Source organism: Coregonus clupeaformis, chromosome 23, assembly GCF_020615455.1.
Source record: "Coregonus clupeaformis isolate EN_2021a chromosome 23, ASM2061545v1, whole genome shotgun sequence".
Taxonomy (NCBI): Eukaryota; Metazoa; Chordata; class Actinopteri; order Salmoniformes; family Salmonidae; genus Coregonus; species Coregonus clupeaformis.
This window is the reverse complement of record NC_059214.1, coordinates 50,514,742-50,539,523: the sequence shown is the minus strand read 5'-3', so window position 1 is coordinate 50,539,523 and position 24,782 is coordinate 50,514,742. Positions and strand designations below refer to the sequence as shown.

Sequence of the window (24,782 nt, the reverse complement as noted above, 5' to 3'; positions counted from 1 at the left end):
ATGTCTCTTCCACATCCAAAATCATAATTCTCACTCGCTCAGATAACTTTTCCCCAGCCTTACTGTAGTCCACGTTGCAGCTAGTGGCCAACCCAGCAAAAAGTCCTTCCAAATGTCTCTCACGTATTTCCACAGGTGCATATATCCAAAGGTGAGTATTTCCCAAAGGTAAGTATCTCCAAATCCTTATATTCCTCATGGAAGGGGACGTGCAGCACTCTTGTCCTCCAGAGAGCCCAGGTTGGAGACTGTGTTTCTTCACCCCCCACACACCCCCTCAGTGTCTCTTCCCTTCCCAAACCTTCAGCTCATCAGCTCCTCATTTGTTTCAGCTGCGTGGGAAGATTGGCCATAGAGGGGTGGAGTTCCCGACCATACCAGCAGATGGAGCCATAGCTGTCTGGGTTTGCAGCCACCTCAGGGGGATGTAACGTCCCTCCAGGACACAGCCTCTCGTGACATCACAGTAGATATTGAGTCTCCTCTCTCTGTAGATATTGAGTCTCCTCTCTCTGTAGATATTGAGTCTCCTCTCGCTGTAGATATTGAGTCTCCTCTCTCTGTAGATATTGAGTCTCCTCTCGCTGTAGATATTGAGTCTCCTCTCCTCTCTCTGTAGATATTGAGTCTCCTCTCTGTAGATATTGAGTCTCCTCTCCTCTCGCTGTAGATATTGAGTCTCCTCTCTCTGTAGATATTGAGTCTCCTCTCTGTAGATATTGAGTCTCCTCTCTCTGTAGATATTGAGTCTCCTCTCTCTGTAGATATTGAGTCTCCTCTCGCTGTAGATATTGAGTCTCCTCTCTCTCTCTGTAGATATTGAGTCTCCTCTCTCTGTAGATATTGAGTCTCCTCTCCTCTCTCTGTAGATATTGAGTCTCCTCTCTGTAGATATTGAGTCTCCTCTCGCTGTAGATATTGAGTCTCCTCTCCTCTCTCTGTAGATATTGAGTCTCCTCGCTGTAGATATTGAGTCTCCTCTCTGTAGATATTGAGTCTCCTCTCGCTGTAGATATTGAGTCTCCTCTCTCTGTAGATATTGAGTCTCCTCTCTCTGTAGATATTGAGTCTCCTCGCTGTAGATATTGAGTCTCCTCTCTGTAGATATTGAGTCTCCTCTCTCTGTAGATATTGAGTCTCCTCTCGCTGTAGATATTGAGTCTCCTCTCTGTAGATATTGAGTCTCCTCTCTGTAGATATTGAGTCTCCTCTCTGTAGATATTGAGTCTCCTCTCTCTGTAGATATTGAGTCTCCTCTCTCTGTAGATATTGAGTCTCCTCTCTCTGTAGATATTGTCTCCTCTCTCTGTAGATATTGAGTCTCCTCTCGCTGTAGATATTGAGTCTCCTCTCTCTGTAGATATTGAGTCTCCTCTCGCTGTAGATATTGAGTCTCCTCTCTCTGTAGATATTGAGTCTCCTCTCTCTGTAGATATTGAGTCTCCTCTCGCTGTAGATATTGAGTCTCCTCTCGCTGTAGATATTGAGTCTCCTCTCTCTGTAGATATTGAGTCTCCTCTCTCTGTAGATATTGAGTCTCCTCTCCTCTCTCTGTAGATATTGAGTCTCCTCTCGCTGTAGATATTGAGTCTCCTCTCGCTGTAGATATTGAGTCTCCTCTCCTCTCGCTGTAGATATTGAGTCTCCTCTCGCTGTAGATATTGAGTCTCCTCTCTCTGTAGATATTGAGTCTCCTCTCGCTGTAGATATTGAGTCTCCTCTCTGTAGATATTGAGTCTCCTCTCTCTGTAGATATTGAGTCTCCTCTCGCTGTAGATATTGAGTCTCCTCTCTCTGTAGATATTGAGTCTCCTCTCTCTGTAGATATTGAGTCTCCTCTCGCTGTAGATATTGAGTCTCCTCTCTCTGTAGATATTGAGTTTCCTCTCGCTGTAGATATTGAGTCTCCTCTCGCTGTAGATATTGAGTCTCCTCTCCTCTCTCTGTAGATATTGAGTCTCCTCTCTCTGTAGATATTGAGTCTCCTCTCTCTGTAGATATTGAGTCTCCTCTCGCTGTAGATATTGAGTCTCCTCTCTCTCGCTGTAGATATTGAGTCTCCTCTCTCTGTAGATATTGAGTCTCCTCTCTCTGTAGATATTGAGTCTCCTCTCTCTGTAGATATTGAGTCTCCTCGCTGTAGATATTGAGTCTCCTCTCTGTAGATATTGAGTCTCCTCTCTCTGTAGATATTGAGTCTCCTCTCTGTAGATATTGAGTCTCCTCTCTGTAGATATTGAGTCTCCTCTCGCTGTAGATATTGAGTCTCCTCTCGCTGTAGATATTGAGTCTCCTCTCTCTGTAGATATTGTCTCCTCTCTCTGTAGATATTGAGTCTCCTCTCGCTGTAGATATTGAGTCTCCTCTCGCTGTAGATATTGAGTCTCCTCTCGCTGTAGATATTGAGTCTCCTCTCTCTGTAGATATTGAGTCTCCTCTCTCTGTAGATATTGAGTCTCCTCTCGCTGTAGATATTGAGTCTCCTCTCCTCTCTCTGTAGATATTGAGTCTCCTCTCTCTGTAGATATTGAGTCTCCTCTCCTCTCTCTGTAGATATTGAGTCTCCTCTCGCTGTAGATATTGAGTCTCCTCTCGCTGTAGATATTGAGTCTCCTCTCCTCTCTCTGTAGATATTGAGTCTCCTCTCGCTGTAGATATTGAGTCTCCTCTCGCTGTAGATATTGAGTCTCCTCTCGCTGTAGATATTGAGTCTCCTCTCTCTGTAGATATTGAGTCTCCTCTCTCTGTAGATATTGAGTCTCCTCTCGCTGTAGATATTGAGTCTCCTCTCTCTGTAGATATTGAGTCTCCTCTCTCTGTAGATATTGAGTCTCCTCTCGCTGTAGATATTGAGTCTCCTCTCGCTGTAGATATTGAGTCTCCTCTCTCTGTAGATATTGAGTTTCCTCTCGCTGTAGATATTGAGTCTCCTCTCGCTGTAGATATTGAGTCTCCTCTCTCTGTAGATATTGAGTTTCCTCTCGCTGTAGATATTGAGTTTCCTCTCGCTGTAGATATTGAGTCTCCTCTCCTCTCTCTGTAGATATTGAGTCTCCTCTCTCTGTAGATATTGAGTCTCCTCTCTCTGTAGATATTGAGTCTCCTCTCTCTGTAGATATTGAGTCTCCTCTCTCTCTCTGTAGATATTGAGTCTCCTCTCTCTGTAGATATTGAGTCTCCTCTCTCTGTAGATATTGTCTCCTCTCTCTGTAGATATTGAGTCTCCTCTCGCTGTAGATATTGAGTCTCCTCTCTCTCTCTGTAGATATTGAGTCTCCTCTCTCTGTAGATATTGAGTCTCCTCTCTCTGTAGATATTGAGTCTCCTCTCGCTGTAGATATTGAGTCTCCTCTCGCTGTAGATATTGAGTCTCCTCTCTCTGTAGATATTGAGTCTCCTCTCGCTGTAGATATTGAGTCTCCTCTCGCTGTAGATATTGAGTCTCCTCTCTCTGTAGATATTGAGTCTCCTCTCTCTGTAGATATTGAGTCTCCTCTCTCTGTAGATATTGAGTCTCCTCTCTCTGTAGATATTGAGTCTCCTCTCTCTGTAGATATTGAGTCTCCTCTCTCTGTAGATATTGAGTCTCCTCTCTCTGTAGATATTGTCTCCTCTCTCTGTAGATATTGAGTCTCCTCTCGCTGTAGATATTGAGTCTCCTCTCCTCTCGCTGTAGATATTGAGTCTCCTCTCTCTGTAGATATTGAGTCTCCTCTCGCTGTAGATATTGAGTCTCCTCTCCTCTCTCTGTAGATATTGAGTCTCCTCTCTCTGTAGATATTGAGTCTCCTCTCCTCTCGCTGTAGATATTGAGTCTCCTCTCCTCTCTCTGTAGATATTGAGTCTCCTCTCCTCTCTCTGTAGATATTGAGTCTCCTCTCTCTGTAGATATTGAGTCTCCTCTCTCTGTAGATATTGAGTCTCCTCTCGCTGTAGATATTGAGTCTCCTCTCTCTCGCTGTAGATATTGAGTCTCCTCTCTCTGTAGATATTGAGTCTCCTCTCTCTGTAGATATTGAGTCTCCTCTCTCTCTCTGTAGATATTGAGTCTCCTCTCTCTCTCTGTAGATATTGAGTCTCCTCTCTCTGTAGATATTGAGTCTCCTCTCCTCTCTCTGTAGATATTGAGTCTCCTCTCGCTGTAGATATTGAGTCTCCTCTCCTCTCGCTGTAGATATTGAGTCTCCTCTCTCTGTAGATATTGAGTCTCCTCTCTCTCTCTGTAGATATTGTCTCCTCTCTCTGTAGATATTGAGTCTCCTCTCTCTGTAGATATTGAGTCTCCTCTCCTCTCGCTGTAGATATTGAGTCTCCTCTCCTCTCGCTGTAGATATTGAGTCTCCTCTCTCTGTAGATATTGAGTCTCCTCTCTCTCTCTGTAGATATTGAGTCTCCTCTCTCTCTCTGTAGATATTGAGTCTCCTCTCTCTGTAGATATTGAGTCTCCTCTCTCTGTAGATATTGAGTCTCCTCTCGCTGTAGATATTGAGTCTCCTCTCGCTGTAGATATTGAGTCTCCTCTCTCTGTAGATATTGAGTCTCCTCTCGCTGTAGATATTGAGTCTCCTCTCTCTGTAGATATTGAGTCTCCTCTCTCTGTAGATATTGAGTCTCCTCTCTCTGTAGATATTGAGTCTCCTCTCTCTGTAGATATTGAGTCTCCTCTCTCTGTAGATATTGAGTCTCCTCTCGCTGTAGATATTGAGTCTCCTCTCGCTGTAGATATTGAGTCTCCTCTCTCTGTAGATATTGAGTCTCCTCTCTCTGTAGATATTGAGTCTCCTCTCTCTGTAGATATTGAGTCTCCTCTCGCTGTAGATATTGAGTCTCCTCTCGCTGTAGATATTGAGTCTCCTCTCTCTGTAGATATTGAGTCTCCTCTCTCTGTAGATATTGAGTCTCCTCTCGCTGTAGATATTGAGTCTCCTCTCTCTGTAGATATTGAGTCTCCTCTCCTCTCTCTGTAGATATTGAGTCTCCTCTCCTCTCTCTGTAGATATTGAGTCTCCTCTCTCTGTAGATATTGAGTCTCCTCTCTCTGTAGATATTGAGTCTCCTCTCCTCTCTCTGTAGATATTGAGTCTCCTCTCCTCTCTCTGTAGATATTGAGTCTCCTCTCTCTCTCTAGATGTTGAGTCTCCTCTCTCTGTAGATATTGAGTCTCCTCTCGCTGTAGATATTGAGTCTCCTCTCCTCTCGCTGTAGATATTGAGTCTCCTCTCGCTGTAGATATTGAGTCTCCTCTCTCTGTAGATATTGTCTCCTCTCTCTGTAGATATTGAGTCTCCTCTCGCTGTAGATATTGAGTCTCCTCTCCTCTCGCTGTAGATATTGAGTCTCCTCTCGCTGTAGATATTGAGTCTCCTCTCCTCTCTCTGTAGATATTGAGTCTCCTCTCTCTGTAGATATTGAGTCTCCTCTCCTCTCTCTGTAGATATTGAGTCTCCTCTCCTCTCGCTGTAGATATTGGAGTCTCCTCTCCTCTCTCTGTAGATATTGAGTCTCCTCTCTCTGTAGATATTGAGTCTCCTCTCTCTGTAGATATTGAGTCTCCTCTCGCTGTAGATATTGAGTCTCCTCTCTCTCTCTGTAGATATTGAGTCTCCTCTCGCTGTAGATATTGAGTCTCCTCTCGCTGTAGATATTGAGTCTCCTCTCTCTGTAGATATTGAGTCTCCTCTCTCTGTAGATATTGAGTCTCCTCTCTCTCTGTAGATATTGAGTCTCCTCTCTCTGTAGATATTGGAGTCTCCTCTCGCTTGTAGATATTGAGTCTCCTCTCGCTGTAGATATTGAGTCTCCTCTCTCTGTAGATATTGAGTCTCCTCTCCTCTCTCTGTAGATATTGAGTCTCCTCTCCTCTCTCTGTAGATATTGAGTCTCCTCTCGCTGTAGATATTGAGTCTCCTCTCTCTCTCTGTAGATATTGAGTCTCCTCTCTCTGTAGATATTGAGTCTCCTCTCCTCTCTCTGTAGATATTGAGTCTCCTCTCCTCTCTCTGTAGATGTTGAGTCTCCTCTCCTCTCTCTGTAGATATTGAGTCTCCTCTCTGTAGATATTGAGTCTCCTCTCTCTGTAGATATTGAGTCTCCTCTGGCCTGTAGATATTGAGTCTCCTCTCGCTGTAGATATTGGAGTCTCCTCTCTCTGTAGATGTTGAGTCTCCTCTCTCTGTAGATATTGAGTCTCCTCTCTCTGTAGATATTGAGTCTCCTCTCTCTGTAGATATTGAGTCTCCTCTCTCTGTAGATATTGAGTCTCCTCTCGCTGTAGATATTGAGTCTCCTCTCTCTGTAGATATTGAGTCTCCTCTCGCTGTAGATATTGAGTCTCCTCTCGCTGTAGATATTGAGTCTCCTCTCTCTGTAGATATTGAGTCTCCTCTCGCTGTAGATATTGAGTCTCCTCTCGCTGTAGATGTTGAGTCTCCTCCTCTCTTGTAGATATTGAGTCTCCTCTCCTCTCTCTGTAGATATTGAGTCTCCTCTCTCTCTCTGTAGATATTGAGTCTCCTCTCCTCTCTCTGTAGATATTGAGTCTCCTCTCGCTGTAGATATTGAGTCTCCTCTCCTCTCTCTTGTCCTCTGCTGTAGATATTGAGTCTCCTCTCTCTGTAGATATTGAGTCTCCTCTCTCTGTAGATATTGAGTCTCCTCTCTCTGTAGATATTGAGTCTCCCTCTCGCTGTAGATATGAGTCTCCTCTCGCTGTAGATATTGAGTCTCCTCTCGCTGTAGATATTGAGTCTCCTCTCGCTGTAGATATTGAGTCTCCTCTCTTCTCTGTAGATATTGAGTCTCCTCTCTCGCTGTAGATATTGAGTCTCCTCTCTCTGTAGATATTGAGTCTCCTCTCTCTGTAGATATTGAGTCTCCTCTCTCTCTGTAGATATTGAGTCTCCTCTGCTGTAGATATTGAGTCTCCTCTCTGTGTAGATATTGAGTCTCCTCTCTCTGTAGATATTGAGTCTCCTCTGCTGTAGATATTGAGTCTCCTCTCTGTAGATATTGAGTCTCCTCGCTGTAGATATTGAGTCTCCTCTCGCTGTAGATATTGAGTCTCCTCTCTCTGTAGATATTGAGTCTCCTCTCTCTGTAGATATTGAGTCTCCTCTCTCTGTAGATATTGAGTCTCCTCTCTGTAGATATTGAGTCTCCTCTCTCTGTAGATATTGAGTCTCCTCTCTCTGTAGATATTGAGTCTCCTCTCTCTGTAGATATTGAGTCTCCTCTCTCTGTAGATATTGAGTCTCCTCTCGCTGTAGATATTGAGTCTCCTCTCGCTGTAGATATTGAGTCTCCTCTCGCTGTAGATATTGAGTCTCCTCTCTCTGTAGATATTGAGTCTCCCTCTCTCTGTAGATATTGAGTCTCCTCTCGTCTCTGTAGATATTGAGTCTCCTCTCGCTGTAGATATTGAGTCTCCTCTCCTCTCTCTGTAGATATTGAGTCTCCTCTCTCTGTAGATATTGAGTCTCCTCTCCTCTCTCTGTAGATATTGAGTCTCCTCTCGCTGTAGATATTGAGTCTCCTCTCGCTGTAGATATTGAGTCTCCTCTCCTCTCTCTGTAGATATTGAGTCTCCTCTCTCTGTAGATATTGAGTCTCCTCTCGCTGTAGATATTGAGTCTCCTCTCTCTGTAGATATTGAGTCTCCTCTCTCTGTAGATATTGAGTCTCCTCTCGCTGTAGATATTGAGTCTCCTCTCTCTGTAGATATTGAGTCTCCTCTCTCTGTAGATATTGAGTCTCCTCTCGCTGTAGATATTGAGTCTCCTCTCGCTGTAGATATTGAGTCTCCTCTCGCTGTAGATATTGAGTCTCCTCTCTCTGTAGATATTGAGTTTCCTCTCGCTGTAGATATTGAGTCTCCTCTCGCTGTAGATATTGAGTCTCCTCTCCTCTCTCTGTAGATATTGAGTCTCCTCTCTCTGTAGATATTGAGTCTCCTCTCTCTGTAGATATTGAGTCTCCTCTCTCTGTAGATATTGAGTCTCCTCTCTCTCTCTGTAGATATTGAGTCTCCTCTCTCTGTAGATATTGAGTCTCCTCTCTCTGTAGATATTGTCTCCTCTCTCTGTAGATATTGAGTCTCCTCTCGCTGTAGATAATGAGTCTCCTCTCCTCTCGCTGTAGATATTGAGTCTCCTCTCGCTGTAGATATTGAGTCTCCTCTCTCTGTAGATATTGTCTCCTCTCTCTGTAGATATTGAGTCTCCTCTCCTCTCGCTGTAGATATTGAGTCTCCTCTCGCTGTAGATATTGAGTCTCCTCTCCTCTCTCTGTAGATATTGAGTCTCCTCTCTCTGTAGATATTGAGTCTCCTCTCCTCTCGCTGTAGATATTGAGTCTCCTCTCCTCTCTCTGTAGATATTGAGTCTCCTCTCCTCTCTCTGTAGATATTGAGTCTCCTCTCTCTGTAGATATTGAGTCTCCTCTCGCTGTAGATATTGAGTCTCCTCTCTCTCGCTGTAGATATTGAGTCTCCTCTCTCTGTAGATATTGAGTCTCCTCTCTCTGTAGATATTGAGTCTCCTCTCTCTGTAGATATTGAGTCTCCTCTCTCTGTAGATATTGAGTCTCCTCTCTCTCTCTGTAGATATTGAGTCTCCTCTCTCTCTCTGTAGATATTGAGTCTCCTCTCTCTGTAGATATTGAGTCTCCTCTCCTCTCTCTGTAGATATTGAGTCTCCTCTCGCTGTAGATATTGAGTCTCCTCTCCTCTCGCTGTAGATATTGAGTCTCCTCTCCTCTCGCTGTAGATATTGAGTCTCCTCTCTCTGTAGATATTGAGTCTCCTCTCTCTGTAGATATTGAGTCTCCTCTCCTCTCTCTGTAGATATTGTCTCCTCTCTCTGTAGATATTGAGTCTCCTCTCTCTGTAGATATTGAGTCTCCTCTCCTCTCGCTGTAGATATTGAGTCTCCTCTCCTCTCGCTGTAGATATTGAGTCTCCTCTCTCTGTAGATATTGAGTCTCCTCTCTCTGTAGATATTGAGTCTCCTCTCTCTCTCTGTAGATATTGAGTCTCCTCTCTCTGTAGATATTGAGTCTCCTCTCTCTGTAGATATTGAGTCTCCTCTCGCTGTAGATATTGAGTCTCCTCTCGCTGTAGATATTGAGTCTCCTCTCGCTGTAGATATTGAGTCTCCTCTCTCTGTAGATATTGAGTCTCCTCTCTCTGTAGATATTGAGTCTCCTCTCTCTGTAGATATTGAGTCTCCTCTGCTGTAGATATTGAGTCTCCTCTCGCTGTAGATATTGAGTCTCCTCTCTCTGTAGATATTGAGTCTCCTCTCTCTGTAGATATTGAGTCTCCTCTCTCTGTAGATATTGAGTCTCCTCTCGCTGTAGATATTGAGTCTCCTCTCTCTGTAGATATTGAGTCTCTCCTCTCCCTCTCTGTAGATATTGAGTCTCCTCTCTCTGTAGATATTGAGTCTCCTCTCGCTGTAGATATTGAGTCTCCTCTCGCTGTAGATATTGAGTCTCCTCCCTCTCTGTAGATATGGAGTCCCCTCTCCTCTCTCTGTAGATATTGAGTCTCCTCTCCTCTCTCTGTAGATATTGAGTCTCCTCTCTGTAGATATTGAGTCTCCTCTCTCTGTAGATATTGAGTCTCCTCTCCTCTCTCTGTAGATATTGAGTCTCCTCTCCTCTCTCTGTAGATATTGAGTCTCCTCTCCTCTCTCTGTAGATATTGAGTCTCCTCTCTCTGTAGATATTGAGTCTCCTCTCGCTGTAGATATTGAGTCTCCTCTCCTCTCGCTGTAGATATTGAGTCTCCTCTCGCTGTAGATATTGAGTCTCCTCTCTCTGTAGATATTGTCTCCTCTCTCTGTAGATATTGAGTCTCCTCTCGCTGTAGATATTGAGTCTCCTCTCCTCTCGCTGTAGATATTGAGTCTCCTCTCGCTGTAGATATTGAGTCTCCTCTCCTCTCTCTGTAGATATTGAGTCTCCTCTCTCTGTAGATATTGAGTCTCCTCTCCTCTCTCTGTAGATATTGAGTCTCCTCTCCTCTCGCTGTAGATATTGAGTCTCCTCTCCTCTCTCTGTAGATATTGAGTCTCCTCTCTCTGTAGATATTGAGTCTCCTCTCTCTGTAGATATTGAGTCTCCTCTCGCTGTAGATATTGAGTCTCCTCTCTCTCTCTGTAGATATTGAGTCTCCTCTCGCTGTAGATATTGAGTCTCCTCTCGCTGTAGATATTGAGTCTCCTCTCTCTGTAGATATTGAGTCTCCTCTCTCTGTAGATATTGAGTCTCCTCTCTCTGTAGATATTGAGTCTCCTCTCGCTGTAGATATTGAGTCTCCTCTCGCTGTAGATATTGAGTCTCCTCTCTCTGTAGATATTGAGTCTCCTCTCCTCTCTCTGTAGATATTGAGTCTCCTCTCCTCTCTCTGTAGATATTGAGTCTCCTCTCGCTGTAGATATTGAGTCTCCTCTCTCTCTCTGTAGATATTGAGTCTCCTCTCCTCTCTCTGTAGATATTGAGTCTCCTCTCCTCTCTCTGTAGATATTGAGTCTCCTCTCCTCTCTCTGTAGATATTGAGTCTCCTCTCTGTAGATATTGAGTCTCCTCTCTCTGTAGATATTGAGTCTCCTCTCTGTAGATATTGAGTCTCCTCTCGCTGTAGATATTGAGTCTCCTCTCGCTGTAGATATTGAGTCTCCTCTCGCTGTAGATATTGAGTCTCCTCTCTCTGTAGATATTGAGTCTCCTCTCTCTGTAGATATTGAGTCTCCTCTCTCTGTAGATATTGAGTCTCCTCTCTCTGTAGATATTGAGTCTCCTCTCTCTGTAGATATTGAGTCTCCTCTCGCTGTAGATATTGAGTCTCCTCTCTCTGTAGATATTGAGTCTCCTCTCTCTGTAGATATTGAGTCTCCTCTCGCTGTAGATATTGAGTCTCCTCTCGCTGTAGATATTGAGTCTCCTCTCTCTCGTAGATATTGAGTCTCCTCTCGCTGTAGATATTGAGTCTCCTCTCGCTGTAGATATTGAGTCTCCTCTCTCTGTAGATATTGAGTCTCCTCTCCTCTCTCTGTAGATATTGAGTCTCCTCTCCTCTCTCTGTAGATATTGAGTCTCCTCTCCTCTCTCTGTAGATATTGAGTCTCCTCTCGCTGTAGATATTGAGTCTCCTCTCCTCTCGCTGTAGATATTGAGTCTCCTCTCTCTGTAGATATTGAGTCTCCTCTCTCTGTAGATATTGAGTCTCCTCTCTCTGTAGATATTGAGTCTCCTCTCTCTGTAGATATTGAGTCTCCTCTCGCTGTAGATATTGAGTCTCCTCTCGCTGTAGATATTGAGTCTCCTCTCTCTGTAGATATTGAGTCTCCTCTCTCTGTAGATATTGAGTCTCCTCTCTCTGTAGATATTGAGTCTCCTCTCCTCTCTCTGTAGATATTGAGTCTCCTCTCCTCTCTCTGTAGATATTGAGTCTCCTCTCTCTGTAGATATTGAGTCTCCTCTCTCTGTAGATATTGAGTCTCCTCTCTGTAGATATTGAGTCTCCTCTCTCTGTAGATATTGAGTCTCCTCTCGCTGTAGATATTGAGTCTCCTCTCTCTGTAGATATTGAGTCTCCTCTCGCTGTAGATATTGAGTCTCCTCTCTCTCTCTAGATGTTGAGTCTCCTCTCCTCTTTCTCTCTAGACATTGAGTCTCCGTCGGAAATGGAGGTGACTGACGTTAAGGACAGCACCATCACCGTGCGGTGGTCCCCGGCCCAGGGGCCCGTCAAGGGGTACAGGATCACTGGGGTCCCCAGGAACGGACAGGGTCCCTCCTTCTCTGAGACCGTCGCTCCAGGTAGGAATAACCTCCTGGCTCTGGCTGACTTGTAGGCTAATGTCCGCAAATCAGGAATACTTCCCAGCACAACAGACAACGTTCCCAGAGATCTTCCACTTTTTCTACTGACTGCTGTGTTAAACATATGGCTGTTATGGACTTTTTGATAACCATACACCCAAGTAAATCACTGGCACTGAGGCTTTTAAAATGTTTTCAATATCAACATTTTGGTTCATTATAGTTTTGGCGTAGTCAGGTAACTGATTTAGTTCTGTGCCATATCCTGTATGTAAATAACTGTATATCTCTGGTATTGTTGTTGTCAACTGTATATCTCTGGTATTTTAGATCAGACAGAGATGACGTTCTCTGGCCTGCAGCCCACAGCAGAGTACATCCTCAGCGTTTATGCTCTGGGACAAGACGGAGAGAGCCCTCCCCTGGTGGAGACTGCTGTTACTGGTGAGTGTTCTTCATATGTGGCTGTGCTGGTCCCCCAACCCTTCCCTCTGGCCCTAACTATTGTGTGTTTGTAGATATATAGGGTATAGATAGGTCTATGCAGTGTAGTGGTTGACCTTCTACCATATTACCTCCACTGTTATACACTACCAGTCAAAAGTTTGGACACACCTACTCATTCAAGGGTTTTTCTTTATTTTTACTATTTTCTACATTGTAGAATGATAGTGAAGAAATCAAAACTATGAAATAACACATATGGAATCATGTAGTAACAAAAAAGTGTTAAACAAATCAAAATATATTTTATATTTCAGCTTCTTCAAATAGCCACCCTTTGCCTTGACGACAGCTTTGCACACTCTTGGCATTCTCTCAACCGGATTCACCTGGAATGCTTTTCCAACAGTCTTGAAGGAGTTCCCACATATGCTGAGCACTTGTTGGCTGCTTTTCCTTCAATCTGCGGTCCAACTCATCCCAAACCATCTCAATTTGGGTTGAGGTCGGGTGATTGTGGAGGCCAGGTCATCTGATGCAGCACTCCATCACTCTCCTTCTTGGTCAAATAGCCCTTACACAGCCTGGAGGTGTGTTGGGTCATTGTCCTGTTGAAAAACAAATGATATTCCCACTATGCTCAAACAAGATGGGATGGCGTATCGCTGTGGTAGCCATGCTGGTTAAGTGTGCCTTGAATTCTAAATAAATCACTGACATTGTCACCAGCAAAGCACCCACACACCATCACACCTCCTCCTCCATGCTTCACGGTGGGAACCACACATGCGGAGATCATCCGTTCACCTACTCTGCGTCTCACAAAGACACGGCGGTTGGAACCAAAAATCTCAAATTTGGACTCATCAGACCAAAGGACAGATTTCCACCGGTCTAATGTCCATTACTCGTGTTTCTTCGCCCAAGCAAGTTTCTTATTATTGGTGTCCTTTAGTAGTGGTTTGTTTGCATCAATTTGACCTATGAAGGCCTGATTCACGCAGTCTCCTCTGAACAGTTGATGTTGAGATGTGTCTGTTACTTGAACTCTGTGAAGCATTTATTTGGGCTTCAATTTCTGAGGCTGGTAACTAATGAACTTATCCTCTGCAGCAGAGGTAACTCTGGGTCTTCTTTTCCTGTGGTGGTCCTCATGAGAGCCAGTTTCATCATAGCGCTTGATGGTTTTTGCGACTGCACTTGAAGAAACTTGATTGACTTTCATGTCTTAAAGTAATGGACTGTCATTTCTCTTTGCTTATTTGAGCTGTTCTTGCCATAATATGGACTTGGTCTTTTACCAAATAGGGCTATCTTCTGTATACCTTGTCACAATACAACTGATTGGCTCAAACGCATTAAGAAGGAAATAAATTCCACAAATTAACTTTTGACAAGGCACACCTGTTAATTGGAATGCAATCCAGGTGACTACCTCATGAAGCAGGTTGAGAGCATGCCAAGAGTGTGCAAAACTGTCATCAAGGCTACTTTGAAAAATCTCAAATTTCAAATATATTTTGATTTGTTTAACACTTTTTGGGTTACTACATGATTCCATATGTGTTATTTCATAGTTTTGATGTCTTCACTATTATTCTACAATGTAGAAAATAGTCCAAATAAAGAAAAACGCTGGAATGAGTAGGTGTGTCCAAACTTTTGACTGGTACTGTATATCAGAAAACAGAGTTAGTGCCAAGGCATAGGACATAGAGGAAGGGGTTAAGGCCACGGGGAAGGAGTTAGGGCCAAGGGGATTGGGGAAGGGGTTAGGGCCTAGGGGATAGGGCCAAGGGGAAGGCGATAGGGGAAGGGGTTAAGGCCACGGGGAAGGGGATTTAGGGGGAAGGGGTTAGGGCCAAGGGGAAGGGGTTAGGGCCAACAGGAAGGCGTTAGGGCCTAGGGAAAGGGATTAGGGCCAAGGGAAAGGGATTAGGGCCAAGGGGAAGGGGTTAGGGCCAACAGGAAGGCGTTAGGGCCTAGGGAAAGGGCGTAGGGGAAGGGGTTACGGCCAAGGGGATAGGGCCAAGGGCGTAGGGGAAAGGGATTAGGGCCAAGGGGATAGGGCCAAGGGGAAGGGGCTAGGGGAAAGGGATAGGGCCAAGGGCGTAGGGGAAAGGGATAGGGCCAAGGGGATAGGGCCAAGGGCGTAGGGGAAAGGGATAGGGCCAAGGGGATAGGGCCAAGGGCGTAGGGGAAAGGGATAGGGCCAAGGGGATAGGGCCAAGGGCGTAGGGGAAAGGGTTAGGGCCAAGGGGATAGGGCCAAGGGGAAGGGGATTTGGGGAAGGGGCTAGGGCCAAGGGCGTAGGGGAAAGGGATAGGGCCAAGGGGAGGGGTTAGGGGGAAGGGGTTGGAGCCAAGGGGATAGGGGTTAGGGGAAGGGGTTGGAGCCAAGGGGATAGGGGTTAGGGGAATGGGCCAAAGGGATAGGGGATTGGGGAAGGGGCTAGGGCCAAGGGGAAGGGGCCGAGGAGTTAGAGGAAGGGGCTAGGGCCAAGGGGAAGGGGCCGGGGAGTTAGAGGAAGGGGTTAGGGCCAAGGGGAAGGGGCCGGGGAGTTAGAGGAAGGGGATACAGCCAAGGGGAATGGGATAGGGCCAAGGGGAAGGGGTGGGGGCCAAGGGGATAGGGGGGAAGGGGCTGAGGGGATAGGGGAATGGGATAGGGCCAAGGGGAATGGTGGTCCTCTGTAGCTCAATTGGTAGAGCATGGCGCTTGTAACGCCAGGGTAGTGGGTTCGATCCCCGGGACCACCCATACGTAAAAATGTATGCGCACATGAATGTAAGTTGCTTTGGATAAAAGCGTCTGCTAAATGGCATATTATTATTATTATTATTATTATTATTATTATTATTATTATAGGGCCAAGGGGAAGGGGTTACAGCCAAGGGGAAGGGGTTAGGACCAAGGGGATAGGGCCAAGGGGAGGGGGCCGAGGGGTTAGGGGAAGGGGATAGGATCAAGGGGTTAGGGGGAAGGGGATAGGGCCAAGGGGGAAGGGGATAGGGCCAAGGGGAAGGGGATAGGGCCAAGGGGAAGGGGATAGGGCCAAGGTGAAGGGGATAGGGGGAAGGGGCTGAGGGGGAAGGGGATAGGGCCAAGGGGAATGGGCCGAGGGGCTAGGGGAAGGGTTTAGGGCCAAGGGGAAGGGGAAGGGGAAGGGGTGGGGGCCAAGGGGATAGGGGATAGGGCCAAGGGGAAGGGGATAGGGCCAAGGTGAAGGGGATAGGGGGAAGGGGCTGAGGGGGAAGGGAAGGGTTTAGGGCCAAGGGGAAGGGGAAGGGGTGGGGGCCAAGGGGATAGGGAGATAGGGGATAGGGCCAGGGGGAAGGGGTGGGGGGCCAGGAGAAGGGAATAGGGGAAGGGGATAGGGCCAAGGGGAAGGGGATAGGGCCAAGGGGTTAGGGGAAGGGGATAGGGCCAAGGGGAAGGGGATAGGGCCAAGAGAAAGGGGTTTGGGGAAGGGGTTAGGGCCAAGGGGAAGGGGATAGGGCCAAGGGGATAGGGCCAAGGGGAAGGGGATGGGGCCAAGGGGAAGGGGATAGGGCCAAGGGGATAGGGCCAAGGGGAAGGGGATGGGGCCAAGGGGAAGGGGATAGGGCCAAGGGTAAGGGATTAGGGCCAAGGGGAAAGGGATAGGGCCAAGATGAAGGGGTTTGGGGAAGGGGTTAGGGCCAAGGGGGAAGGGAAAGGAGTTAGGGCCTAGGGGAAGGTGCTGCGCCAAGTGGAAGGGGATAGGGGACAGATGAGTCTGATTTTACACAGTCCTAGCAGAGTGCTCATCTGATCTTCATCTCCTATCCATCTGATCGTCATCTCCTATCCATCTGATCGTCATCTCCTATCCATCTGATTGTCATCTCCTATCCATCTGATCGTCATCTCCTATCCATCTGATTGTCATCTCCTATCCATCTGATTTTCATCTCCTATCCATCTGATCGTCATCTCCTATCCATCTGATTGTCATCTCCTATCCATCTGATTGTCATCTCCTATCCATCTGATTGTCATCTCCTATCCATCTGATCGTCATCTCCTATCCAGACACTTCAGATCTGCAAACATTAAAGGGTTTGGGCCAGAGGGACATTATAATATAATAATAATAATATGCCATTTAGCAGACGCTTTTATTCAAAGCGACTTAGTCATGCGTGCATACATTTTTTTTTTTTGTGAATGGGTGGTCCCGGGGATCGAACCCACTACCTTGGCGTTACAAGCGCTGTGCTCTACCAGCTGAGCTACAGAGGACCACATTGAGGTCACATTGACCCTTGTGACCTCTTAAATCCTAATTCTCCTCCCCCCTGCAGCGTTGAGTTGTCCCACAACTGTTAATGTGAAAAGGGCTTTATAAATACAGTTGATTTGATTGATGGGGTTGGTTGATTGACCTCCGTCCTCCCTCCCCTGCAGCGGTGGGCCGCCCCACAGACCTGACCTTCTCCAATGTAGACTCCACCTCCATGACCATCTCCTGGGACTCGCCAGACGGCCGGGTGACGTCATACCGTGTCCTGTACGCCAGCCCAGAGGAGGGCGAGAGGGAGCTGCGTCCCACACCCCGCGGAGACGACGAGTCCGCAACGATCCACGGTCTCCGACCAGGAAGTGAATACACGGTGAAGGTCATCGCCATGCACGACCGCACACCTAGTCCTCCACTGGTGGGCGTCCAGGCCACAGGTAGGCTATAAGCCCCTCCGCCGGGACAAATATTAACTTGTGTTTAAGGGGATCAGTTTGAGTAAAGTGAGGCATTGAATCAATAATCTTGATCATTCAATGAGTAGTTAATGAGACTTTTGACAGTATTTGGGGCGCAAGATGAATAACTGACTCCTCTCCCTCTCCCCATCTAGACATCCCTACCCCTAACAACCTGGAGTTCTCCCAGGTCACCACCACCTCCTTCAACATCAACTGGCGGACCACGTCCAACGCTCATCTGACCGGATACCGGGTGGTCGTCAACCCCAAGAACAAGAGCGGCCCCACCAAGGAGATTAACGTTGGCCCAGGCAAAACACAGGTCCACGTGCCTGGACTCATGGTAATTATAAATGTTCATACCTGCTTATAACCAGTTATAAAGCATTATACCAGCAGACCTTAAGCATTTTGTTACGTTACAGCCTTATTCTAAAATTGATTAAATTGTTAGTTTTTTTCTTCTCATCAATCTACATACAATACCTCATATTGACAAAGCATTTTTAGAAATGTTTTTTTTTTTTTTATGTAAAAAAACAACGGAAATATCACATTTACATAAGTATTCAGACCCTTTACTCAGTACTTTGTTGAAGCACCTTTTGGCAGCGATTACAGCCTTGAGTCTTCTTGGGTATTACGCTACAAGCTCGGCACACCTTTATTTGGGGAGTTTCTCCCATTCTTCTCTGCAGATCCTCTCAAGCTCTGTCAGGTTGGATGAGGAGCGTCGCTGCACAGCTATTTTCAGGTCTCTCCAGAGATGTTAGATCGGGTTTAAGTCCGGGCTCTGGCTGGGCCACTCAACGACATTCAGAGACTTGTCCCGAAGCCACTCCTGCATTGTCTTGGCTGTGTGCTTAGGGTTGTTGTCCTGTTGGAAGGTGAACCTTCGCACCAGTCTGAGGTTCTGAGCACTCTGGAGCAGATTTTCATCAAGGATCTCTCTGTACTTTGCCCCGTTCATCTTTCCCTCGATCCTGTCTAGTCTCCCAGTCCCTGCCGCTGAAAAACATCCCCACAGCAAGGGTTGGTGCCAGGTTTCCTCCAGACGTGACGCTTGGCATTCAGGCCAAAGAGTTCAATCTTGGTTTCATCAGACCAGAGAATCTTGTTTCTCATGGTCTGAGAGTCTTTAGGTGCCTTTTGGAAAACTCCAAGCGGGCTGTCATGTGCCTTTTACTGAGGAGTGGCTTCCATCTGGCCACTCTACCATAAAGGCCTCATTGGTGGAGTGCTGCAGAGATGGTTGTCCTTCTGGAAGGTTCTCCCATCTCCACAGAGGAACTCTGGAGCTCTGTCAGAGTGACCATCGGGTTCTTGGTCACCTCCCTGACCAAGGCCCTTGTCCCCTGATTGCTTCGTTTGCCTCGGCGGTGGTTCCAAACTTCTTCCATTTAAGAATGATGGAGGCCACTGTGTTCTTGGGGACCTTCAATGCTGCAGAAATGTTTTGGTACCTTCGCCAGATCTGTGCCTCGACACAATCCTGTCTCGGAGCTCTACGGACAATTCCTTCGACCTCATGGCTTGGTTTTTTCTCTGACATGCACTGTCAACTGTGGGACCTTATATAGACAGGTGTGTGCCTTTCCAAATCATGTCCAATCAATTGAATTTACCACAGGTGTACTCCAATCAAGTTGTAGAAACATCTCAAGGATGTTTAAACATTTGCAAACATTTCTAAAAACCTGTTTTCGCTTTGTCATTATGGGGTATTGCGTGTAGATTGATGAGGATCTGAATACTTTCCGTGTGTGTGTGTGTGTGTGTGTGTGTGTGTGTGTGTGTGTATAAAAACACATTGTAAAATGCATTATAACTGCATCATAATGCATTATAACTGCATCATAATGCATTATAGTAGTTACCAAAATCTACATGTGATTTATGCATAACCTGAGGGATGAATCATTTGAAATGCTTGTGTTTCTCTACGACTTTCCCATTTGCTAAAATGAAAAGTATTTTCGACAGCTGTTATTTCATAGTTTGGGATTTCCAGGCATTTGTTTTATGACCCTCATCCAATCCAATGAGAGCTGTGGCTCCAGCTGTGGAGCCTGTCCCTGTCCCAAATGAAACCCTATTCCCTATATAGGGCACTACTTTTGACCTGTTGTGGGTTTTAAACCAGTAGTCTTCTAGACTAGCGAAGCCACAGCCAGTCCACCAGCCTTTGTAATTTCCAGTTGGCGAACACATCAAAGAATGGATCCACAGCCGAGGACTCTTAAAGGGGCACATCGGCACCTTTTGACCTTACGATCAGGGTCTTCACCAACACAGTGCCATTTTCACATATGTAGACGCTGGCATGGTGCTGAGATAATGCAAATGTGGTAAAACAGAATAATGAAGTGCCACTTTAAAGGACTGTAAGTGACTAGTATGATTTGGAAAGAGATGATGATGATGATGATCCCACTGAGTATTACTCAAGCTTTCTTCTGTTTCTCTGTCTGTGTAGGTTGCTACTACGTATGAGGTGCACATTTACGCCCTGAAGAACTCTCTGACGAGCCGCCCAGTTCAAGGAGAGGTCACAACACTGGACAGTGAGTTCCTCCTCTCTTCAACAGTGATGGCGATAATGAGAATATTACATTATCTGACGCCTTAGCGACTGATTATCTTCCTGGGGTCCACAAAATAATAATCACAATAGACATTACAAACATTTAACAAAGGAGACAATTTGTTATAACGACAAAGACGATAAACTACAAATAATGGTAGAGATCCTCTCCTCTCCGTGTTCCAGACATCAGTCCGCCACGTCGTGTGCGTATCTCAGACGTTAAGGATTCCTCCGTCACTCTGACCTGGCGCTCCAAGACCGAGACCATCTCTGGCTTCCTAGTTGAGGCCACGCCCACCACAGGAGGCCGGACCCCCATCCAGAGAACCATCGCCCCTGAATCCCGCACCTACACTATCCAAGGTACCCCCCCATACCTACACTATCCAAGGTACCCCCCCATACCTACACTATCCAAGGTACCCCCCCATACCTACACCATCCAAGGTACCCCCCATACCTACACCATCCAAGGTACCCCCTCCAAGGTACCCCCATACCTACAAAAAAAAAAAAAAAAAAAAAACCTACACCATCCAAGGTACCCCCCCCATACCTACACCATCCAAGGTACCCCCCCATACCTACACTATCCAAGGTACCCCCCATACCTACACTATCCAAGGTACCCCCCATACCTACACTATCCAAGGTACCCCCCCATACCTACACCATCCAAGGTACCCCCCCAATCCTACACCATCCAAGGTACCCCCCATACCTACACCATCCAAGGTACCCCCCATACCTACACCATCCAAGGTACCCCCATACCTACACCATCCAAGGTACCCCCCCAATCCTACACCATCCAAGGTACCCCCAATCCTACACCATCCAAGGTACCCCCCATACCTACACCATCCAAGGTACCCCCCAATCCTACACCATCCAAGGTACCCCTCCTATAACCCCCCCATACCTACACCATCCAAGGTACCCCCCCCATACCTACACCATCCAAGGTACCCCCCCATACCTACACCATCCAAGGTACCCCCCCCCCATACCTACACCATCCAAGGTACCCCTCCAATAACCCCTCCCCCCCGCCCGTACCTACACCTGTTACCTACCTTCCTAAACCTACTCCCCCTTACCCATGCAGTCAACATTCACGCCAGGGTCGTGTTCATTAGGGCATGCAACGTTATGCAACAGAAAAAGTACAATTAGCTTTTCTTATTGGACACCTTTCCTGTTTCAGTCCTTTGTCGCCTAATGAACACAACCCAGACTCTGGTTCATATTAATCTGTAACATTTTCAACTTGTTTCCACAGGTCTGCAGCCCGGTACAACTTACAAGATCAACATCTACACTCTGAATGGCAGTGGTCGCAGTACCCCCTTCACCCTCACTGCCACCACTGGTACAGTAGCCCCCCCTATAAAGCCACGCGATTGATTTAGATCAGGGGTGTCAAACTCATTTTAGCTCAGGGGCCACATGGAGGAAAATCTATTCCCAAGTGGGCCGGACCGGAAAAATCATGGTGTATATATAACTTAAAAACAACAACTTCAGATTGTTTTCTTTGTTTTAATACGATCAACATACAACATAAAGCTGGAGCCTGAGGACAGTGTGTCCAAAATAGTACAAGCACAACATCACTATTAATCATAAAACACCTCAAGTTTATTTGAAAATTCTAAAGAAAAAGAACACACAAACACACAATGCCTCAGTGATTAACAGAACTGTTTCACAGAACTATATCAGGGTGTCATTTCTCAGGCAGAAATGTAGATAAAAATAATGAAATCCTGTTCCCCAAACAAGTGCAAGAACCACAGAGTCAAGAATAGGTTAAATATTCAAATAAAATAAAATCAATTAAAAACAATAGCACATCAACATAAAAACATATAAACATAAATCTGAAAGCGTTGCTCAAACTCCCGTAACAGTCCCGTTATTTTATCTTTGAACCGCTTCATGTCTGCCACATGTTGGGTCGCGCACACATTTTTCAGACAGGGGAAGTGAGCTGCATCACCACCGGCAAGTTGCGTCTCCCACAATGACAGCTTCAACTTGAAAGAACGTATGCTGTCATAATACTGCGTGACAACTTTGTTGCGCCCTTGCAGCTGTTTGTTCAAGTTATTCAGGTGCTCTGTAACATCCACCATAAATGCAAGGTCCTGCATCCAATCTGCGGAATGAAATTCTAACACTGGTTTGCCCTTTTCTTCCATGAACTATTCAATTTCTTCTCGTAAATCAAAGAAACGCCTCAGCACAGCACCTCGGCTTAACCATTTTACCTCAGTGTGGTATGGCAGGCCATAGATGTGGTCTTTCTCTCTGAGAAGGCTGTCAAACTGACGGTGATTCAGGCTTCTGGATCGGATGAAATTAACAGTTTGGATGACCACCTTCATGACGTTATCCATCTTTAATAACTTGCAACACAAAGCCTCCTGGTGCAAAATACAGTGAAAAGTCAAAAAATCACGTCCTCCATTTGCAGATTGCACTTTCTCTCTGAACTTAGTCACAACGCCTGCTTTTTTCCCGATCATTGAGGGCGCACCATCTGTAGCCAGGCTGACAGCGCGGGACCAGTCCACTCCGACCCTGTCCAGCGCGCCCGGCCGAGTGCGGTAAAAATATCAGCTGCTGTCGTTGTATCTGTCATCGGCACCAACTCCACGAACTCCTCGGTGACGGTCAATGTGTCATCAACTCCGCGGATGAAAATGGCCAGTTGTGCAACATCTGTAATGTCCGTGCTTTCATCAATTGCAACCGAAAACGCAATAAATGACTTTACTTTTTGCTTCAACTGGCTGTCCAAATCCACTGAAAGATCGGAAATCCTGTCTGCAACTGTGTTTCTTGTCAGGCTGATATTTGCAAAAGCCTTCCGCTTTTCAGGGCACACAATCTCCGCTGCCTTCATCATGCATGTTTTTACAAATTCACCCTCACTAAATGGTTTTGAAGCCACTGTGATTTCATTAGCAATGAGGTAGCTAGCTTTCACTGCAGCGTCACTGATGTCTCGGCTGTGAGTAAACACAGACTGCTGTTTCTTCAGACCCGCCAACAGTTCATTCACCTTCTCTCATCTCCGCTGTCCTTGAAAGTTGTCATATTTGTCGGCATGAAGACTCACATAGTGGCGACCGAAGGTTATATTCTTTCAGCACTGCAACATGCTCTGAACACACCAAACATACAGCTTTCCCATTCAATTCAGTGAATAAATAGGATGACCATTTTTCTTGGAACACTCTGCACTCTGCGTCCACTTTTCTCTTTTTTGACAGAGACATATTGGGGCAATGAGGGTGCCAAAGCACATAATGTTAAAAGTAGAAGCCGTAATAAATATCGCGGGCAAAACAAAGTAGCTCATTGGCTGCACGTGCTTGACCTACTTGCTCTGCCCCGGTATAAACAGTTTGCTTGCTTAACACAATTGCTATTGCGCCATCCAGTGGACGCAATTGGAACAGCAGTTTATTTTATAGAAAAATTGCAGTGCATTTTTATACTTTACAATTGTTTTTATTTATTTTTTTTATCATCTCGCGGGCCGGATTAAACCCGTTTGCGGGCCTGATCCGGCCCGCGGGCCGGACGTTTGACACCCCTGATTTAGATACTTGTCAAGATACTTGAGAAACAAGATCTCAAGCTAGATAGGTGGTTCTCTAGACCTGGCTGGTTCTCTAGACCTGGCTGCTTTCTGAACCTGAAGGACATTCTAGTCCATTCAAGCCTGACTAAGATGAAACTGGTACAGAATACTTTACCCAAACATAATTTCTGTCCAATAGGCATTTGGCCTTGGGGGACCCAATTGGGCATAAAGTGAAATTGGATACTGGAAATGTGGTATCTGCGATGATGTGCCTTGTTTGTCATAAACTCTATATTGGAGAAACAAAACATTATCTACAATGCAGACTTAAACAACATCTATACCATATTAAGAGTGGTGATAGACCCACTGTTTTGTATGCCCACCTCAGGGCTCATACGGCGGAGAACCTTGGAATTGTTGGCCTGTGGAGCAATATGGGGTGGCTGAAAACTCAAGGACAGAGGATCAGAACACTAGCAACCATTGATTCAACTGTTACCCTACGATGTCTGGAGCCTGTGTTCCACTATGCTTTATTACAAATAAAGGTCTTACAGAGTTTTTGTTGCATCAAGATATGACTTTATTAGGGTTTCAACAAAGCCGATGCCAGTCTGCAGAATGGCACCCCCTCTTACTCTCTCCCTCCATCTTTATATAGTCCCCTCTTCAGTTTCCCGCTCTTTGATTGCTCCGCCCACTTCCTTTGTCTCTGAGGGCGGCTAAACTCGACTTTTATTATGCACATAGTACTCCAACCAATCACTCACTCCCCTGTCTTGCGCACACACACACACTCATGTTTCGTTTAACCATGACAAGGCCCTAAATCCTTGAAACATGCACAAACCCCCCCCACACACACACAGTGAAATGACCCAATTAAATTCCTGGCCCAGTAATGAAGAAATCTAACTCTATGCTCTTGATTTAACCCAGTTCTACCTCATAGTCCATTAAACTCTACAGTTCATTAATAATAATTCACCACACCTGCTGATTTACTATACCAGGGGTGTAGTTACCCTATGAGGTCTTCTGCTTTTATCTATTTATCTATTTTAGACAGTTGAAGTCTCCACTGGGATGAATTGATAGATCTGGTGGCGATTTTAGACAGTTGAAGTCTCCACTGGGATGAATTGATAGATCTGGTGGCGATTTTAGACAGTTGAAGTAAACTGGGATGAATTGATAGATCTGGTGGTGATTTTAGACAGTTGAAGTCTCCACTGGGATGAATTGATAGATCTGGTGGTGATTTTAGACAGTTGAAGTCTCCACTGGGATGAATTGATAGATCTGGTGGTGATTTTAGACAGTTGAAGTCTCCACTGGGATGAATTGATAGATCTGGTGGCTAATTTAGACAGTTGAAGTCTCCACTGGGATGAATTGATAGATCTGGTGGCTATTTTAGACAGTTGAAGTCACCACTGGGATGAATTGATAGATCTGGTGGTGATATTTGACAGTTGAAGTCTCCACTGGGATGAATTGATAGATCTGGTGGTGATTTTAGACAGTTGAAGTCTCCACTGGGATGAATTGATAGATCTGGTGGCTATTTTAGACAGTTTTAGTCTCCACTGGGATGAATTGATA

The 24,782-nt window shown here is 45.8% G+C and overlaps 1 protein-coding gene across 1 annotated transcript in view; it reads left to right on the top strand.

The window, feature by feature from the left end:
- LOC121536419 (fibronectin) overlaps positions 1-24,782 on the top strand; it is a 106,162-nt gene that overhangs the window by 65,671 nt on the left and 15,709 nt on the right. The window contains exons 31-37 of the mRNA XM_045206760.1: positions 11,665-11,820; positions 12,154-12,267; positions 16,696-16,965; positions 17,142-17,332; positions 19,466-19,553; positions 19,760-19,939; positions 20,859-20,948. Of these exons, the coding sequence (XP_045062695.1) occupies positions 11,665-11,820; positions 12,154-12,267; positions 16,696-16,965; positions 17,142-17,332; positions 19,466-19,553; positions 19,760-19,939; positions 20,859-20,948 (1,089 nt within the window). The remainder of the gene's footprint in view (positions 1-11,664; positions 11,821-12,153; positions 12,268-16,695; positions 16,966-17,141; positions 17,333-19,465; positions 19,554-19,759; positions 19,940-20,858; positions 20,949-24,782) is intronic.